General features: G+C 42.4%; 1 protein-coding gene across 13 annotated transcripts in view; it reads left to right on the forward strand.

Moving 5' to 3' along the window:
• Positions 1-19,326, forward strand: part of FOXO3 (forkhead box O3) — a 125,497-nt gene that overhangs the window by 88,306 nt on the left and 17,865 nt on the right. For 7 of the 13 annotated variants that reach the window (XM_078369904.1, XM_078369905.1, XM_078369903.1 and 4 more), the window contains one exon: positions 16,667-18,101. In XM_078369904.1, the coding sequence (XP_078226030.1) occupies positions 16,667-18,067 (1,401 nt within the window). In that variant the 3' untranslated portion in view covers positions 18,068-18,101. Of the gene's footprint in view, positions 1-891; positions 1,645-9,875; positions 10,090-16,666; positions 18,102-19,326 lie in introns of those variants that run through there. The other 6 variants (XM_078369910.1, XM_078369911.1, XM_078369909.1 and 3 more) reach the window with 4 other exon arrangements.

Genomic DNA, 19,326 nt, shown 5'->3' on the forward strand with positions numbered 1-19,326 from the left:
CAGTCCTTCAAAAACTTTGCACCCACTTTAACACTTTCACCAACTAATCCAAGTTTTGTTTTCCCGAATCTTAATTAAAAACAAAATGTCCTCTACTGCTGTATTTGAATTGTGTAGTCTTCTTGAAGCATGAGTATAACTTCTAATAGAACTTAATTTTCTGTTCAGATTTTGAACTTCTAAATGCTTCTGAAGTTTAAGACAGATAACCTAATTTATTTAAACATGATAGCTAATTACTGTGACTTCCAATGTTAAGGTAGGTTTTCTTGGAGATGGGAAACCTGGGAAAAGGGAATGTGTACTTCTTTAGTGCTGGAAGAATGTCTGCTTCTTTCCTCCTGCATTTTATTGCAGATGCTAACCTTATTCAGCATGGTTTAGTTCAGAAGAGAAAAGAAAGAGAGAATTGATTTATGCTTTCAAGAAAATGTGTTGAGTCTTCCACATGCCAGGCATCTTCAACATAAAAGAAAGAGATATATCTCTTTTGCTATCTAACTCTTCCTACTTTCCTTCTTATCATCTGATGTGACTTCTTCATATCTTATGCACCTTCCCCCCAGTATAAATTTTAATAATCATCACTAAGCATGGTACTGCACAAAAAAAGAGCTCTCAGGTAAAAGAACAGGAAAACCACGGGAGTTTTAAAATGTCCAAATAGTATCTAAATTTTAAACCTTATTTTTTTCAATTTTTTAAACTTTATATATGGATTTAGACAGACAAACTAAAACCTGTTTACTATAGCAAGAATACCTCATTATAGCTTAAGTTGGTGTTTTTAAAATGATGGCTTTGGCCAGATTTTCTGGCAGCTACCCTACACTGGAAGCATTAAAAATTGATTACTTGCAAGTTGTTGCTAATAGTTCCTTATTTCTGTAGGCCTTGCCACTCAGCCCAAGCCGGGGTGTCTGTATAATGTTTGTTGTAACTGGAATGCTGTGCTGGTGTCCTGCTGCCTAAGTGGAGTAAGTTGACCCTAATTTACTCCTAGATGCCTGCATTCTTTGCCATGCATGTCCACAAATAGCATCAGAGCAAATTAACAGAATTCTCTGACTGATGTAAGGACTAACCAAAGAAAGCTTGTATTTGGTGGTCAAAACACCACTGTATGAGCAGAGTGGAACTACTGGCCCATTTTATAGCATTCTAATTGATAATTATTTATCAAAGAGCACATTATTTGCCATGTGGCAGCAATCCAGTATCATTTCACAGGCACTAGACATGTAGATGCACGTAAACACCATAGTAAATATACTCCTCCTTTTGCCAAAATTGAAATAGGTTATCCAAGAGGAGAGGGGAGGGAAAAGAAAATACCAATTTCCTCTGTACCAGAACATATCTGGCTTAAATCAGTAGTGAAAACTATGGCTATTGAAATGTGGTAAAGTTTTTGTATTTCATGATAAAGCCTCCTGGTCATGATTAATAAGCTAGAAAATTAACTCTGTTTTTTGGAAACTTGGAGAGAGTCTATAAATGTCCATGTGTTTGCTTTGGTTCACAGGCAATACCTGGTCCATTTTCCTTCATAAAGATCTAAACTGTCAGAAGAAAGAAGAAAATTTGTGTGGGCGAGCTAAGTGGAAAGAGGGAGAGAATTCTAGGTTGAGGAGGGAATCCTAGGTATCTACATGCATGACACTTTACAACAGCAAAGTGACTGGCGAGGGAGAGACCTGGAAGCATCTCTGCCAACCAAGGTTAAACTGAGGCCAGTCCATAGACAAGTCAAGGAACTGAGGAGAAATGTTTCTCTCTGAGAATGGCCCAGGGCTCCATAATGGAATCTGTCTGGTACTCAGTACTGTAAAGACTGCCTTAAGATGAGGCAACCCAGTTGTCAGGGAGATGGGGGTAGATGGACATAAGGTATCTGTTCTTGTATTGTTAGAAGAGGAAGGTAAAAAGACATAAACCTAAACCTGCTGCTCACTTAGATGTATTCCCCACAAGCAAACAGCAACACTGAACAACAGCTGAAAAAGATGGTGACTGATACAGATGAAACACTGAAAATGACTCTCTGGGGATCTTTTCACCCCCACTGCCTTTGATTAATGGTTTATTGTCATAAAGCTTTACGGGTCGTTGGCAGAGCCAGGTCAGAGCATTCAAAGTGCTGGACCATGTATGTCTGCCTCTCTTGCTTTTCCTTTCCCATCCTATTATTTTGTATTCCTTCTTATTTTATATAGGAGAAGAAAAGAAAGATGGCTAGAGATGATTATTGCCCAATTTTATCTTTCATGGTTAAGGAAATATCAGTTCACAAGCTAAAGCAGTGGACTGTGAAGAACAGCAAGGTGGCCAGGCACAGTAGCTCACACTTGTAATCCCAGCACTTTGGAAGGCTGAGATGGGAGCATCACTTGAGACCAGGTGTTTGAGACCAGTCTGGACAACATAGTGAGACACCATCTCTACAAAAAAATTAGTCAAGTGTGCTGGTACACACCTGAGTTACAGCTTCTCAGGAAGCTGAGATAGGAGGATCACTTGAGTCCAGGAGCTCAAGTCTGCAATGAACTATGATTATACCACTGTGTTCAGTGCATTCCAGCCTGGATGACAGAGTGGAAATCTCTCTCTTTAAAAATAAAAAATAAAAAAAAGCAAGGACTACAAGTGTCTCACATTTGCCCTTACTAGATGGCAAACTCCTGGGTCAGAGGCAGAGGAATCTGTTATTCCCTCATGGCACAGCAGCCAGCATGAGCAATAGTATATTTTGCATTGGTTCTTCCTTGCCCCCAAATCCCACAGGGGTGACATAGGTGGATCCAGGTTGACGGTTGCACATGTAGTGGGGTTGTGCAGGAACCTCGAGTTTAGGGATCCTAAATATTTTGTAATCAGCAATAGGTATATCTGTCCTTTGCTGTGGAGGGAGACACTATGACTGTCTTTCAGGGCTGCTCACTGCAGATGAAAGATAGGCCTACCTTGAAAGATAGTCTAGAACAAAGACCTGTCAGTACTTTGCTTGACCAAGCAAAGACATTCAGTAACACAAGAACCCCCTGGAGAATTATTCTCCAAATACGGATTTGTTAACCTTATAAGCAGCTGATACCTACTTCACCCCCAGGTTTGTTTTTTTTTTTTTTGAGATGGGGGTCTTCTGTGTTGCCCAAGCTGGAGTACAGTGGCGTGATCTTGACTCACTACAACCTCCGCTTCCCAGGCTCAAGCAGTCCACCTACCTCTGCCTTCTAAATGCTGGGATTATAGGTGTGAGCCACGGTGCCCGGCCCCTACTTCCCTTTCTATCCACAAATTAATATCAGGACTCTGCTGTCTTTCTTACTTCAGAAAACTGCTTAGATATAGCTGTTTGAAAGGACCCAATGAAGTTGTGTCTAGAGAGACAGCTAATATTGTAGGGTACTATTATTCCACCTAATGCCTTAGAGAGTTGTGTGTTACTTGACGTCATGTATTACTCTGAACCTGAAAATGGCCCAGAGACATCCGTTGCTGTGTATTTTTCCTCCTTTGTCTTGATGTGAAGGGATTATTCTCAGCGGCCCTCATATATATAATGTTTTGTTAATCCTTAGGGAAAGACCTAGTACCTGGTTATATTATGAGTCCACACACCGTTCCCATTAGCAAATGAAAAACCTGACCGAAGGGAAAGGGCTGGAAACTTCAGGAGGCCCAGGTTAAAGGGTTCCAGAAAGTTTGGGGAGAGAATCCAAGGGCTAACCCTGCCAACTCAGACTTAACCAAGGAGGTAGTTATGAGGTCGGGGTCCTGCATCCTCAGGCATGCCCTTAGAATCACTGATGGCTAATATGGGGAAGCCAGTGAACCCTAGAGCACAGGCACACGTGCTGGTTCAGGAGTGGGCTCTCCTCCTGTCTCCCTACCATATTCTGACCTCTTGTTAGTCCCTTCCATTTCCTCCAGCCACAAGCAGGGTCTAAAAGAACTGTTTCATATGTTTTTTTAACCCTTGAGGCACCCAGTTACAGGAATTTTCTATTTCTACTGTGTTCAGCTTTTATAGTCTCCTGTGTGACTATCCTTACCAGTTAAAACTATTCCTCCTGCCCTTTGGGTAATAGATATTACACTACTGATGCTGATATTTCCAGTTTCTTAAGTGCTTTGAAGTTTACCTAGCATGTACATGAAGTAGATTAGAGCCTAGTACATATTGGTACTAAAATACTGCATTTTTGTTATGGCCTTTAGAAAAACTGTGATTATCTCATGTGCATTCAATCTGCTTCATTCATCATAGTTTAGGGATAGTGCTAATATTAACTTAGACATTTGGGAACACCCCAGATTTTAAGTTAAAATACCTGGGTATCTGAGTGTCTCAGTGGATGCTTTTTCAGCAAATTGCAATCAGTACCTAGTGTTTTAGTTACTGGGAATGTCCTTTCTTTATTTGATCATTTTTTTTGTGGACTTTTGAACTTTCTGATGCTCATCTCTGTGTAATTAGCACCTGGGAGTGTCATGGAATAAATGGTTGATTTGGTGAGCATTTTGTAGTATCATTATATTGGTCATCAGCCACTTTTGCATCCTGTGGTTAGGAAAAAAATCTTGCAAAACCAGTATGGTGAAATACTTCATATGCAGATGAGGTTATAGGTTAGAGAAGGCAGTTCCTCAGGAGGCTCCTCATTAGAGCTGAATTTCAGTGGGTTGTGGGGGGGCCAGAAGGTACTATTAGCTCAAGTCATTTTATAGAATTGACTGTTTTGTACTCTTTATTTCCATACAGAAAAAATATGTCAATTGTTACATTTGCAGTACCAAACATGAGATATTCTGTTGTGTAGCATTTACTTACTTTCTCTGCCTCTTTTACTGGTAACACCTTGATTTACAGTGACTGTTAGGATAATTAATATTGACACTTGGAAGATAGCCTGCTTCCAAATGCATACAGACTTGTCTGTTTTATAAATACTAGCCCAAACTTTTTCCTTCCATAGCTGAAAAATGTGTCTCCACTCCTTCCAATCTTTCCAGGGTGTGGGCCTGTGCGTAGAGCTGTGTGACTGTGCCCACACATTGGCATATATTTCAGAGCTACCAAAAAGAAATCAGTTGCTCTTGAAATAACAAAAAGAAATGGTTTTTCTGAGCCATAATATCTGAAGAGCTAGAAACAGTTGTGTTCATATGTGTGATGCTAAAGCCAGTAAATTTCATGTGAAGGAAGGGATTGTAAACTAAGAACAGAAGAGCAGTTTTCCTGGATTTCAGATGTCAAACTCTCAAGCTGTTTAACCCACCCACTCTGCACCTCCACACCCATCCCTGTAACGTGCTTGCATTGTCACTGATTTGTTTCTGCAGGTTTTGATGCCAGAAGACAAATAATAAAATAGTAGGCAAATACAACCTTAAAGCAGTTTTCCACCAGAGTTTTTGATTGAGGTTAAACAGAAGCATCCTGATCATGTTGTCAGTTGGCAGGCAAAAGGCTTCATATTTTAAGATTCACATAGTTTTAGAGCAAGCTCATCTTTTCTGGCTCAATAATAAACTAATTACATGTTTTAAATAGTATAGAGCCGAGTCCCTGTTTCAGATTAAGCCTCATAATAGCAAGGGTCAGGCACTAACAGACATTTGCTTGATGTTTCTGGCTTGAGGATTCATAACATGGTGCCAGCTGTTTTAGGGCCTGAATAGGCCTGCAGGGACAGCCAGGTGATACTGGCTTGATGTAGTCACAGGCTAATTCTCCCTGATCACAGAAGACTCCAGACGTGCCACCAAGAAAAGCCTGAATATGTAGAAGTTCAGCTTATGGCTATAATAATATTTTGGCATTCCCCAAAATAGTGAACCCAGTGCACCTTAGGACATGACAATAGTGTCTCTTTGGGGCCTGAGAAAAAGTATCATTTCTAAAAAATAAGTTTTAGCAGATGAGCAGATCTGACTCCAACAAGGCTTGCTTCTCATGCTTATCATTTTTCCACCTTTTCCATCCCTTTCATTAACCTAGAGACCATGTGCTGTTGGGTCACATAGATTTTGTAGTCTTTAAAGCTTCTCATTCCTGGTCACTTGTTAGTGGTGCCTCCCTCCTTGGGCAGTTTGGTGACTTCAGAAGGAAATACACAGTGCCGTGATGAGAGCTTCACATTTGAAGTTAGCCTCAGGCCTGATTTCTATTACCACAGCCTACTAGATAAGTTGCTTAACCTTTCTGCATCTCAGTTTCCTCCTGATAGGCTTGTGAAAATAAAATGAGATCTGATTTGTCAAGCACTGAGCATTGGCCCTGGTAGGTGCCACATACATGAATTTGCTTCAGACTGCAGGTGAAGCAGACTTGATTTTAGATTTCTCTCATTACCTAGGTACTTGTGTAGAGGAGATTTTAGAACCGGGTTGTGTTATCTGTGGTTTTGAGTGTGCCTCTCAGGACTCTGAGTCAACTGAATTACCAAGTAATGGGGGCCCGATGGCATCCCATAACAGGTGGAGAGCCAGCTCTTCACCCTAGTTGGACCTCAAGCACCTGCTAAGGCCTTGGTCCACCAAGTAGCACACATTCTATCAGTTTGCCCTTCTTTCCATCTCTTATTCTAGAGACCCTAAAGACTACTTGTCAGTATATATTTTCAGGTTTTTGGAAATTGGGTTGTATAATTGAAGTTAATACCTATGATGAGACATGTCAACCTGGAAACAACCTAGATGTTACTTCACATTTTACAATGGAAGCTTACTTTCATCTTCATTCATGTAGGACATTCATTGGTCTCATGTTTTATCACATCTCATGTTAAAGTATAATTCAGGTCTATTTTGTGGCTCCTGCCTCCTTCCCACTAATTCAGTGCTTAAACAAATACTATTTTTTGAGTACTTACTATGTACCATGACCTCTGTCATGTGCTAAAGCTATAACAAGACATAGTATCTGGTTTAAAGAGCCAGACACACCCTGCATTTTATCTTTGCTCTTAGTGTGGTGATCCAGACATTGGTACTAGTGCTGTCTTTCTGTTTACACCTCAAGACCAGATGATCTGAGTGTGTCTGCTCTGTTGACCCTTTCAAGCTGATTGGATTCAGGTGTGGCCCTGTGCCTCTTTGGTCCTCAGTGTCTGCAACTGTGAAGTTGGGGCTGCCTGTTTCATAGCATGAGGGTTTCCTGGCCCTCTCCATGTTCTGCAGTTATCACTATTTTTACTGAGCTTCCTGCCCTGATTGCTTGTCAGATGTCATGAAAGTTACACTAAACTCTTGGATGTGCGCCTAAGTTTTGGATGCGTGTTCCCTATGCCCTTTTATTCTATTTCCACACACAGTAAGTTTTCAGACTAGAAAAACGTGCAGCCTTATTTTGTTTAATCTAAGTGAATAGTAATAAAACTATTTCTGTTCCACTTCATGGCTTTTATAACTTCATGGCTGTTAACTCTTTGAGGCAACCATTTTGTGTGGCTAATTTGACCATGGTCTTAAATGGAAGAATTTCAGTAGCATGTGTTTGCTGAGCACCCTGTGGAAAGGGGAAACGGATTCAACAACATCACAGGAGAAGCTTGGAGAAAGAGAACAGGGGCATCCAAATGCTGCAGCTTTAACCTACTTTCTGGGACTGTCATTCCACTGACCTCACGCCTTTAGGTGCTTCTTCCTCAGTCTGTGGGGAGAGGGACCGGGGGCTGGAAATAGGAGAGTTTTTGGGAAGGGGCAGGATGCTGCAGGGAGTGGGTGTGGGCAGAGGTTGCAAGATTGCCAGGGTTCTCTGTGTGCCGGAAGTGCAGGTTTGGCTGTGAGGAATGGAATGTTCCCTCTTGCCCTCCAAGAGCAGAAACAGCTGTGAAAGAGCTTGAAAAGAAGATTACAAAAAGAAAAATAAATAAATAATGAATATGAAAATAAAATCCACCCTAGAAAACCCAACAGTACTGTGAGCAGAGTATAGTGGTAGTCATCTTTTTCGTGGTATTTAAGAGAACTTTCTTCTTATCTAGGATTTCTTTTTCAGTTGGAGGCAGGATAAATTGTGTACCCAGCCCTTCCTCCCTTTCAGAAAACCTCATATGTCTCACTTTGTTTGGATAGAAAATAGATTCACTATTCTGATCACCAGATGATGATTATTTTATTCTTTCTTATGAGGGACCAGAACCTGTCGCTTGCTGCTTGAAAACTTAAAACAAATGTTAGTTTCCAAAGGCCATCTCTGTGGGTAGAGGATTATTGTCAGCAATTTAACGGGAAATCTTGTTTCTAACTGGAAACTTAATTATTCAGCCAAGTTCCCAAAAATATTTACTTTAGAGCATAGTTTTTTTCTTTTTTTAAGTCTCTTCATGGTTTAAACTTTTAAGTTTTAGACAAGAATAGAGTGGAGCTAGATTTACATCAGGTTGTTTGTACAATCGTTTACATAAAGTTTATGTTTTCTTCTCAATCTGAAAGGTTTGGTTTTGGCCATTATAGCTGGTACTATATATGAAATAATAACTATGTGATCTCAGATGTGTTTTTATGCTATCATACTGTGTCTATACCTGCTTTTGAACAACATCTTAGTCTCAAAGTAGATCAAATCTAGCAGAAGAGAGTAGGCCACTAACAACTAGATTCTAGCAGTATCTAAGAAAATTACGGAGATCATTTAGTGTTCCATTCCTTCCTTCTTCAGCTGTGTCAATTCCTAGTTTTGTGAAAGTCCACATGCCTTCTTTCTGTCCATGCCTATGCATGCTGCGTGGAGAAGCATCACAGAGCAGAATGAGGTGACTGTCCCCAAGGCAGGGTAGGGTCAAGGATCTTCCCCTCACCTCTTACTTTTCAAAAGAAAAGCAGATCTGGACCTCAGTTACCTTAAAAAAAAATTGCCCCAGCTCTTATTCTGCACGTAAAATCACAGCTTTAATCTCTCATCCCAATTCTCACCCTTATATCTACTCAATGGTGGAAACTTGGACTTAAAGGACTTTGCTGTGTTATGTTACCAGATCTAAGGAGACTGGAATCAGATCCTCAGTCAATGAAAATATAAGGGGGGAAGTCCAATGGTTCTTGGCCCTAATTGCACATCAAAATAATCTGGGGTGTTTTAAAAATGTGTCTGTATCCAGGCCTTACCCCATCTATTAAATCAAAATCTCTGAGAGTGGGATGTGAATGTTTAAAGTCTCCCCAGGTGATTCTAATGGGCAGGCATGGTGAAGAACTACTACTGAAGGGAAATTGAGGGCCTCTTCCAGAGAACTGCCTTTGAAAGAGCCTGTCATTATACACCAAAGGCGCCCACCCGAGCCTGCTCCTGAAGCTGTCTGTTTGCAGTACTCTCCTGTGGCACACAGACCTCTGGGTCTCCCCATGTCTTGTAGTTCTATTGGGCTGTCACACAACTATTGTCATCTGTGGTTCAGCAGATGTGTGTGTTAGAATTCAGACATTTGGCAACTTCATTCTAAATAATCAGCTCCCACAAGTGAAGCAGTGAGACCCACTTGAAATGTTGGTCCTGTACACAAAGTGGGTGAGCACTATATTTGAAAGACAGTCCTTTCCAGTTCTTTCCCTTGAAATTCCTTGTAAGGACCAGGAGATGCCTGCACTCTGCCTGGTGGGAAGTAGTGGGCCTGGCTTTGGAGTTCACCATACCTCATTTTGCTGCTCTCTAGACAGCCCTCCTCCCACCACACCCCACCTCAAAAAAGAGAGAGCAAGGAGGGGGTTATCTTTAAAGAAAAAAAAAAAAAGGAGCTTTTAAGAGTTAAATTACAGAACTCCGTTTTTATTTTTAAAGTGAGCAGACTTCTTGTTGCTGTTGCTGAGAAAGATAAATTGATACCACATGTTGCTTCCAGACAAAAACCTCTCTGTGTTCAAGGGGAAGCACATGCAGCTGGTGTCTGGGTGAGTGGACAGTCTCCACAAGGTAAACATGATTTGGAAGGGCTGAAGCGGACATAGGGTACAGCATTTAAGAAATTACCAGTTACTTCTGACTGGCACAGCACCTTTGAAATTCTTTTTAAAAGTTTGAAATCCTTTCCTGGAAGGGGCCGCCCTGGAACCTTTTGGCTTAAAGTATACGATGCTCGGAAAACAGTAAGTTAACATTTATGATGTCACTACTTCCGTGTGGGATCTAACAGTTGTTGGGAGCTGCTTTTGTGCTTGGCACTTTGCTGAGTCGTTTGCATGCAGAGCTTTATTTAATCTTCCCAAAGATCCAAGAGATAGTCATAGAATGTTTTTATCCCCATTTTACCAAAGGGGCAACCTAGGTTAAGTAGCTGGCCCAAGGTCATAGGCAGGTGCCAGAGCCAGCACTTCAACATGGTCCTGGCTGACTTCAAAGCCTGTGGTCTCTTTCAGCGTCATGCTACCTTTCTCCACTGGCCACCTTACACTGCATGTGGGAATTAACTGCTTTGTAAGTTATTGATGGAATACTTTTCATTTCAGGAAGCTTCTCTCTGACAATCTAATCTGTTTGGGGTCCATCTGTCTTCGCAACCAGTTGGCATGTATGTAGAGACCATGGACACTTTAGCATTAGCAATAATTGTATCTTGCAATAGAAAATGGTCTTCATTATAACAACAAAAATAATTGCCAGATTCTGCTAGGTGCAGTCATCTTTATGCTGATTTCTTCAAGGTGAACCAAGCAAAGGAATCTATAGGCATCAGGACTGTAAAATGTGAATTCCATCATGCTGCCTCCTTCACATACCTACTACACCTGCCTCCTGGAAGGGTTATGCCACTGATTGCCAGTTCTGTAACTGATTAACTACACCTAATGGATTTCTGCACGGTGCAGGGCTTGCTTCAGTGTAAATAGTTTTATAAAAGAGAAGAGGGACATTCTTAGCACTGCTGTCTCTTGAGGCATGTTGTGATAGAGTTGTTTCAAGGGTTCTTTAAATCTTTAGACCCACATTGGGGACAAGCTGGTATATTTGTTCCTGAAGCTATAGTTTTTTTCTTGGGAGGTTTCTTTCTTGTAATTTCTTCAAAATTTCGATTTGTAAGTACTGGAATTAAATCACATGATTTGGGGTTGGGGTGGGGGGTCACAGTAGCTTCTTAGCCTCTTTAGTGAGTAACTGTGACCATGGCCTGAGCTCTAGCTCTAGGTGTCTTAGTTCTTATATACCTTACTATCTTAGCCTAAGGAAGGCACATTCCTAGTTCTTCAGCCAGTTACCATTGGCCTACCTCAAAGGGTATAGCAAAATGTGTAGTTAGAAGTGATTAGAAAAATCCTTCTCTTTCTGTGAAACCATTCCTTTTTTATCTTCAGCTCCCAATCCCAAAACTAATGTAAAATCTTAGAAATTCAGAGTATTTGGTAAGGTGATATATGAGTTAGTGAAAAACCATAGAATATTTGTAATGATAGTTTTCCTGGGATTGAGGTGGCAGGAGGGACATTTGAAATCTTAAAGAAATCACATCACCATTAATTTTTGATATCGGGGAAGAAGTGGGAAACGTTGGAGTTTTGATATTTTATCTGGCATCTATTTACCTTTCCTGCTGTACCAGCATTTAGTAGAGAAGTTAGTACAGTTGAGCCTTGAACAATGCAGGTTTGAATTGCACAGGGCCACTTATGCAGAGCTCTTTTTCACCCAAGCAGAGCATTCCCGGGATGTGAAACCCACATGTGGGGCCGGGAGAGTTAGCTCTTCACACAAGTTTCTTCTGCAGCTGACTGTGGAGTAGAGTATGCACAGGTTTAGTTATATGCAGGTGGTCCTGGAACCATTCCCTGAGTATACCAAGGGATAACTATAATTAAAATCATGACCTGTGAGGAAAGCAGTACAATGCATTTCCAGCATCTGACTTTGAGGGGTGACTGGGCATTTGAACCAGAAATGGACAGATGAGCCATATTTGTTGGCCTTTGTCAATACCCCATCTTCGAATTATGGATTTTGTCAATGGAAGGCTGGCCACCCTGTATGAATAGAAGGCTGGGGACTATGAGGATGATGGTGGCACAGTTTTTGTTTGTGTTGACTTAGTAGTGTAACTGGAAAAACCTGTCAGAACTTTCTGTAGGTAATAGGCTCCAGGGGATGCATTCTGTCACTAAGAAACCTCTAAACTGAGAGTCAAGCAAAGATTGGCCACTGAAGCTAACTATCTATTAATAAGTTGGGCTTTGTTTCAGAATCTAAGAGTAGTTAATATTGGGATATTTATTTGATGGGTTTTGGTCTATTTTTTTGAGACAGAGTCTCGTTCTGTCGCTCAGCCTGTAGTACAGTGGCGCCATCTCAGCTCAGTGTAACCTCTGCCTCCCAGGTTCAAGTGATTATCCTGCCTCAGCCTCCCAAGTAGCTGGGGTTTCGGCATGTTGACCAGGCTGGACTTGAAATCCTGACCTCAGGTAATCAACCCACCTTGGCCTCCCAAAGTGCCATGATAACAGGCATGAGCCACTGCACTTGGCCAACATTGGTTTGTATGATAACGGTTACATGGTCCTCTTTAGAGTGAATGCATCAAGGCCACTTTACTAAAGAAAGACAAGTAAGTGTTACAGAATAAGCTCATACTATGAGGTTTGCTCTTCTGAAAGACTTTTTTGTTGTTGTTTTTTGGGTTTGTTTTTTTTTTAAGACAGGTTCTTGCTCTGTCACGGAGGCTGGAGTACAGTGGTGCGGTCACAGCTCGATGCAGGCTTAGCCTCCTGGGCACAAGTGATCCTCCCACCTCCGCCTCCCCAGTAGCTGTGACTACAGGTACATGCCACCACACCCGGCTAATTTTTGTGGTTTTTGCAGAGACAGGGTTTTGCCATGTTGCCCAGGCTGGTCTTGAACTCCTGAGCTCAAGTGATCCATCTGCCTCAGCCTCCCAAAGTGCTGGAATTACAGGCATCAGGCACTGTGCCTGGCTCAGACTTTGCTTTTAAAAACCTTAACATTTTTAAGGAAGGACCCACCAAATACCCATAACTATTTCATAAACAAATTACAATAATAAGATTGTGCTTTTGTATTCCTCTTTTCTTAAATGTTAGATTCTTTACATATCTCTTTAACTTAGTTAGCCCAAATAGATTAAATGGCGACTTCTGCGTAATTTGGTAAGAGTCCCATGAAGGGTTGTAGAATAAGCAGTGGATTAGAGTTGGGATACCCAATGTTACCTTTGACTCTTGTAGACACTAGCTGTGGGACCTTGCATTAAGTCTTCATATATAAAATTAGGTTACTGATAAACTAATTCTTGCAGGTTTATTATGAGGATTTATTTAGACAATGAATCTAAAACCTCTGGCTCAGTAACTGATAGTGCTGTAATCTGGTAGGCTCTCATTTCTTCATCCTTGCAATTAGGGACCTGGGTGGATGGGCGGGCAGTCTCCATGGTCCTTCCCCACTCCACACCCTGTGGTTATGGCCCTGGATGTGGGTGTCCCAACCCCTTACCACATGCCCTTATAGAAGCTTAATATCTGTGTCCAGATTTTAACCATGTATATAGCTTTTGCTTTTATAAAGCTGTACACATACATTGTTGGAGGTTAGAATTGTAGTCAGAGATAGCCATCAGAAAATTTATGTGGTATATTTTGCAGTTCTATAAAATGTTTCACTCTTTTTCTCAGTTGGGTTGGAATTGGTGAAGCTAAAATACATTTTAAACTACTGTTCCCTAAAAGCTTTTTAAAGGGGGGATAGCTGAATACTTGATTGGTCATTCAAGCTAATTCTGGATGTTGGTGTGATCTTCCAGAATCTAACACAGAGGGGGCTGGCCAGAGTGGGAGTACTTAGGGTAGGTGTCCACATTTCCACATAGCCTCAGGACCTCCCTAGAAACTTGAGTTTGTTTTTATTTAAGATATCTAGTTACCTGAGTGCTCAATTGTAGATTTGCCCTTACTTGCTTTCTTTCTGAACCCTGCAGAGTCCATGTTGAGAGCATGCTTCATACCTATTACATAGAGAAATTGTTTTACTGTTCAAAGAAGTGTAGTGTCTGAACCATTAGTAGAGATGCCATTATTCTTTTTAAAAACCATAAAAATAAAAGGAATCAGGATATATAGTCTCCTGGGCAACATTTGCTTCATCAGTTACTCAGCATGTTGCTTATGTTCTTCTCTCAAATGCAGTTGTAGGAATGCCAACTTACGACCCATGATTGCTAATGCTTATTGCCCATCCTGAACTACAGGCCCGTCCTACATGGGAAACCGAGTATTTTGGGTTATTTACTTATGGTAAAGTCCTGCTGACATTCTGTGTTTTGAAAACATTCTGGGCCGGACGCAGTGGTTCCTACCTATAATCCCAGCACTTTGGGAGACTGAGGCAGGTGGATCACTTGAGGTCAGGAGTTTGAGACCAGCCTGGACAACATGGTGAAACCCTGTCTCTAGTAAAAATACAAAAATTAGGCAGGTGTTGTGGTGTGTGCCTGCAATCAGCTACTTGGGAGGCTGAGGCGGGAGAATCGCTTGAACCCAGGAGGCGGAGGTTGCAGTGAGCCGAGATCAAGCCATTGCACTCCAGCCTGGGCAACAGAGCGAGACTCTGTCTTGGGCCGGTGGTGGGGGACCATTCTGGTAGAACACATGTATCTGTATCTTCTACATAAATACAGTTGGTGATTGCCAATTTAAACAAATATATAACTTTTAGGATTGTTCATATTTAATATATAGAATCAGATAATATCTTTTATCTTTAATTTGCAAATAAAAACTCATTTGGCCTGCAGGTACTATTCTGGATGTATAGCATACAGATTCATCAGCTCTTCCCTTTTAATGCACATGAGGCATTTTGCAGATTAGAATGAGCCTGCTGCAGGCCATGAGCTGTGTCCACCATGGACTCTTGTTTTATAATAGCAGTAAGAACACCCTGACTTCATAGCGTGACTGGCTTCTGAAGTATATTATCATGTGTCATTCTTACGTCATCCCTGTCAGAGATGGTTTGGATATGATTATAGCCTTAACGAAGGTGGGGAACTGTAGTTGCTGGAGACAGATTAGATTTGTTCAGGGTCACATGGTTGGTCAGTGGCAGAGATAGGACTGAATCTGGGTCATCACTGTCAACTGGGTGTATCTGCCAAGCCAGGAAGAGAATTCTTGCAAGATGGGTGTAGTCATTAGAGTTTTGAGGATATTTTGCCCTACTTTTTAAGTAAATCTTTTAGTATACTTTTAAATTTACAGAAGAGTTGCAGAGATAGTACAGAGTTTCCATACACCCAATGTCAAGTTTCCCCTGTTGTTAACATCTTATAGTATGGGACATTTGTCACAACTGATGAATCAATATGGATATGTTGACTTAAGTTCATAGTTTCTTTGGGTTTCTTTCATTTTTACTTTTCTTTTTTTGTTCCAGGATTTCATCCAGGATGTCATATTACCTTTAGCCATCATCTTCTTAGCTGTGACAGTTTTGAGAAGTACTGAATAGGCATTTTATAAATGTCCCTTAATTGAAATTTGTCTGATGTCTTTCTCATGCTTAGGCTTGGGTTATGGACTTTGGAAGGCAGACCACAGAAAGTGCCATTCTCATCTTGTCATATCAAGAGTACATATTTTCAGCTTATCTTATGCTTGTAGATACTGACCTCAGTCACCTGACTTAAATAGTGTTTGTAAGTTTCTCCACTATAAAGTTGCTCTTTTCCCTCCTTTCATATTGTACTCTTTCTAAGGAAGTTACTATGCTCAGCTCACACTAACCTAACAGGCGAATATCTATATAAATTATTTGAATTCTTCTAAATGGGATACTTGCCTCCTTCTTTAATCAAGCTGGCAAATCCTGCTCTACAATTCTTAATGTCTGAAAGAGTTGCATGGTAAGGTGTGAAATCTGGCAGGATGAGATGGAGTCATAGAAAGGTTAGGTTAGTTCATAGAAGTAGTTAAGAAAAGGTGGATGCTATGCCTCTATACTAGTGGAGGAAGGGACCAGAAGAAAATAAAGTAGCCCTCCACCAAGTGATTAATTACCCTTAGAGAGCCAGTGAAGTTTGTTGCAAAGTGGAGGACAGTGGAGTATGGTAGTAAATTCCAAATGTGAACTTCAGCGTAGACATTATAATTACAGAAAGGCAAGTAAACCTAGGAAGGGACATGATATCATTTCCCTCCCCCCAGGTACAAAAACTGCCATTTAACATGTCATTTTATTCCCAACGAAGGTCATGCAGGTATCTGTCTGTCGTTTTGAATTAGGTTGGGTTTTGTTTAACCTTTGAAATTGAGGCAGCTTTGAAAAAGTGAAGAGTTGGCCAGATGCAGTGGCTCATACCTGTAATCCCAGCACTTTGGGAGGCTGAGGTGGGAGAATCTATTGAGTTCAGGAGCTTGAGACCAGCCTGGGTAGCGTGGAAAACCCCATCTGTACAAAGAATACAAAAATTAACACGGTGTGGTGGCATGCGACTAGTCTGTACAGGCGCTTCAGGATCACTTCAGCCCAGGAGGCTGAGGCTGGAGGAGTGCTTCATCCTGGGAGGTTAAGACTGCACCACTGCATTCTAGCATGGGCAGCAGAGTGAGACCCTGTCTCATGATAAAATAAAAAATAAACGAGGAGTTTGGTTTACTGTATCTTCTGGGTACTCAATTTTGGACCATTCTGGTTCATACTCTGTATTTTCTCTTCTTCCTGCAGAACTCCATCCGGCACAACCTGTCACTGCATAGTCGATTCATGCGAGTCCAGAATGAGGGTACTGGCAAGAGCTCTTGGTGGATCATCAACCCTGACGGGGGGAAGAGCGGAAAGGCCCCCCGGCGGCGAGCAGTCTCCATGGACAACAGCAACAAGTATACCAAGAGCCGTGGCCGCGCAGCTAAGAAGAAGGCAGCCCTGCAGACAGCCCCTGAATCAGCTGACGACAGTCCCTCCCAGCTCTCCAAGTGGCCTGGCAGCCCCACGTCACGCAGCAGTGATGAGCTGGATGCGTGGACGGACTTCCGTTCACGCACCAATTCCAACGCCAGCACAGTCAGTGGCCGCCTGTCACCAATCATGGCAAGCACAGAGTTGGATGAAGTCCAAGATGACGATGCGCCTCTCTCACCCATGCTCTACAGCAGCTCAGCCAGCCTGTCACCTTCAGTAAGCAAGCCATGCACAGTGGAACTGCCACGGCTGACTGATATGACAGGCACCATGAATCTGAATGATGGGTTGACTGAAAACCTCATGGATGACCTGCTGGATAACATCACGCTCCCGCCATCCCAGCCATCGCCCACTGGGGGGCTCATGCAGCGGAGCTCTAGCTTCCCGTACACCACCAAGGGCTCAGGCCTGGGCTCCCCAACCAGCTCCTTTAACAGCACGGTGTTTGGACCTTCATCTCTGAACTCGTTGCGCCAGTCTCCCATGCAGACCATCCAAGAGAACAAACCAGCTACCTTCTCTTCCATGTCACACTATGGTAACCAGACACTCCAAGACCTGCTCACTTCGGACTCACTTAGCCACAGCGATGTCATGATGACACAGTCGGACCCCTTGATGTCTCAGGCCAGCACCGCTGTGTCTGCCCAGAATTCCCGCCGGAACGTGATGCTTCGCAATGACCCGATGATGTCCTTTGCTGCCCAGCCTAACCAGGGAAGTTTGGTCAATCAGAACTTGCTCCACCACCAGCACCAAACCCAGGGCGCTCTTGGTGGCAGCCGTGCCTTGTCGAATTCTGTCAGCAACATGGGCTTGAGTGAGTCCAGCAGCCTTGGGTCAGCCAAACACCAGCAGCAGTCTCCTGTCAGCCAGTCTATGCAAACCCTCTCGGACTCTCTCTCAGGCTCCTCCTTGTACTCAACTAGTGCAAACCTGCCCGTTATGGGCCATGAGAAGTTCCCCAGCGACTTGGACCTGGACATGTTCAATGGGAGCTTGGAATGTGACATGGAGTCCATTATCCGTAGTGAACTCATGGATGCTGATGGGTTGGATTTTAACTTTGATTCCCTCATCTCCACACAGAATGTTGTTGGTTTGAACGTGGGGAACTTCACTGGTGCTAAGCAGGCCTCATCTCAGAGCTGGGTGCCAGGCTGAAGGATCACTGAGGAAGGGGAAGTGGGCAAAGCAGGTCAGTGCCCAATGCTATGGCATAAAAATAACAATATGGGGATGAGGGGGGATCCCTGAGGGAGCCTGTCTTCTCTTTACTTTGAACTTTATTCGACACTGAGAACCATGGAGCAGTGGTGCACATAGCATGGCTCCCAGCCAGTTCCATCTCAGTGTTTTACCCACAAACCAAATAGGGCTGTTAGGTGCCCCTCCCCCCAACAGTTTGCTGATGGTTCAGAAATTTACTGCTAGTGAAAAGAACACGCACCCATTGAGAGATAGCATTCTTTTTTTTGCATCCGGTTGTCCTCACTGACCTGTGACACAGGTTGCCCTACTTGATGGGTGGATGAGAATAGAAGAGAAGGAGAGGCATGGGAAGCTTGGGTCATACATCAGAGTTAAGGATCCCAGCCAAAGGGCTTTCCTAGAAAGACCTCTGGTCCATCACTGCCTTTTGTCAATCTTCAGCGTTACAGTTTCTTCATCTTTTTTTCCTAGTAAAGTAATGATTTGCAGGTACTTCTAATTTACCTGCAGAATATGTATTCTAGACTCTTTCATATGTGAGTATTTCTAACAGAAGCAAAATCTGTTAATTATTCTTCATCTTAGTACTAAACATCTATATTGGCTGGCACTCGAGAGCTAAGCCTTTAAAAAAGTAAGAGGCCAGGCGCAGTGTCTCGTGCCTATAATGCAGAACTATGGGAGACTGAAGCAAGAATTGCTTGAGGCCAGGAGTCAGAGACCAGCATGGGCAATATAGCAAGACTCTGTCTGTACAGAAAATTAAGAAACTTAACTGGGCATGGTGGCACACATCTGTAGCACCAGCTTCTCAGGAGAATCCCTTGAGCCCCAGGAGTTTGAGGCTGCAGTGAGCTGTGGTCGTGCCACTGCACTCCATGCTAGGCAGTAGAGCAAGAACCTATTTCTTAGAAGAAAAAAAGGCCAAAAAATTACGTCAAAAACACAAGTGTTTGTCTGAGGGAGAACTTACTCATGTGCTTCTGCTTGTTCCCCAAACTATAAATGATGTCAGCAGTTTTCAAACATAGAATAACACAGGTTGTGAATAGTGATGCAAATTTTTTTAAATTGTGGCATTTTAATCTTCTTGGAACCAGAAAGATCAGGTGGTGTAATGCGGTAAGAAAAGCATTTGATTGAAATCAGGAATTGAGGTTCAGGCCCATTTCCACCACTTTCTTGCTACCACTATGGGGTGTGTCTTAGGT

Source organism: Callithrix jacchus, chromosome 4 (genome assembly GCF_049354715.1).
Source record: "Callithrix jacchus isolate 240 chromosome 4, calJac240_pri, whole genome shotgun sequence".
In the NCBI taxonomy this organism is placed as follows: domain Eukaryota; kingdom Metazoa; phylum Chordata; class Mammalia; order Primates; family Cebidae; genus Callithrix; species Callithrix jacchus.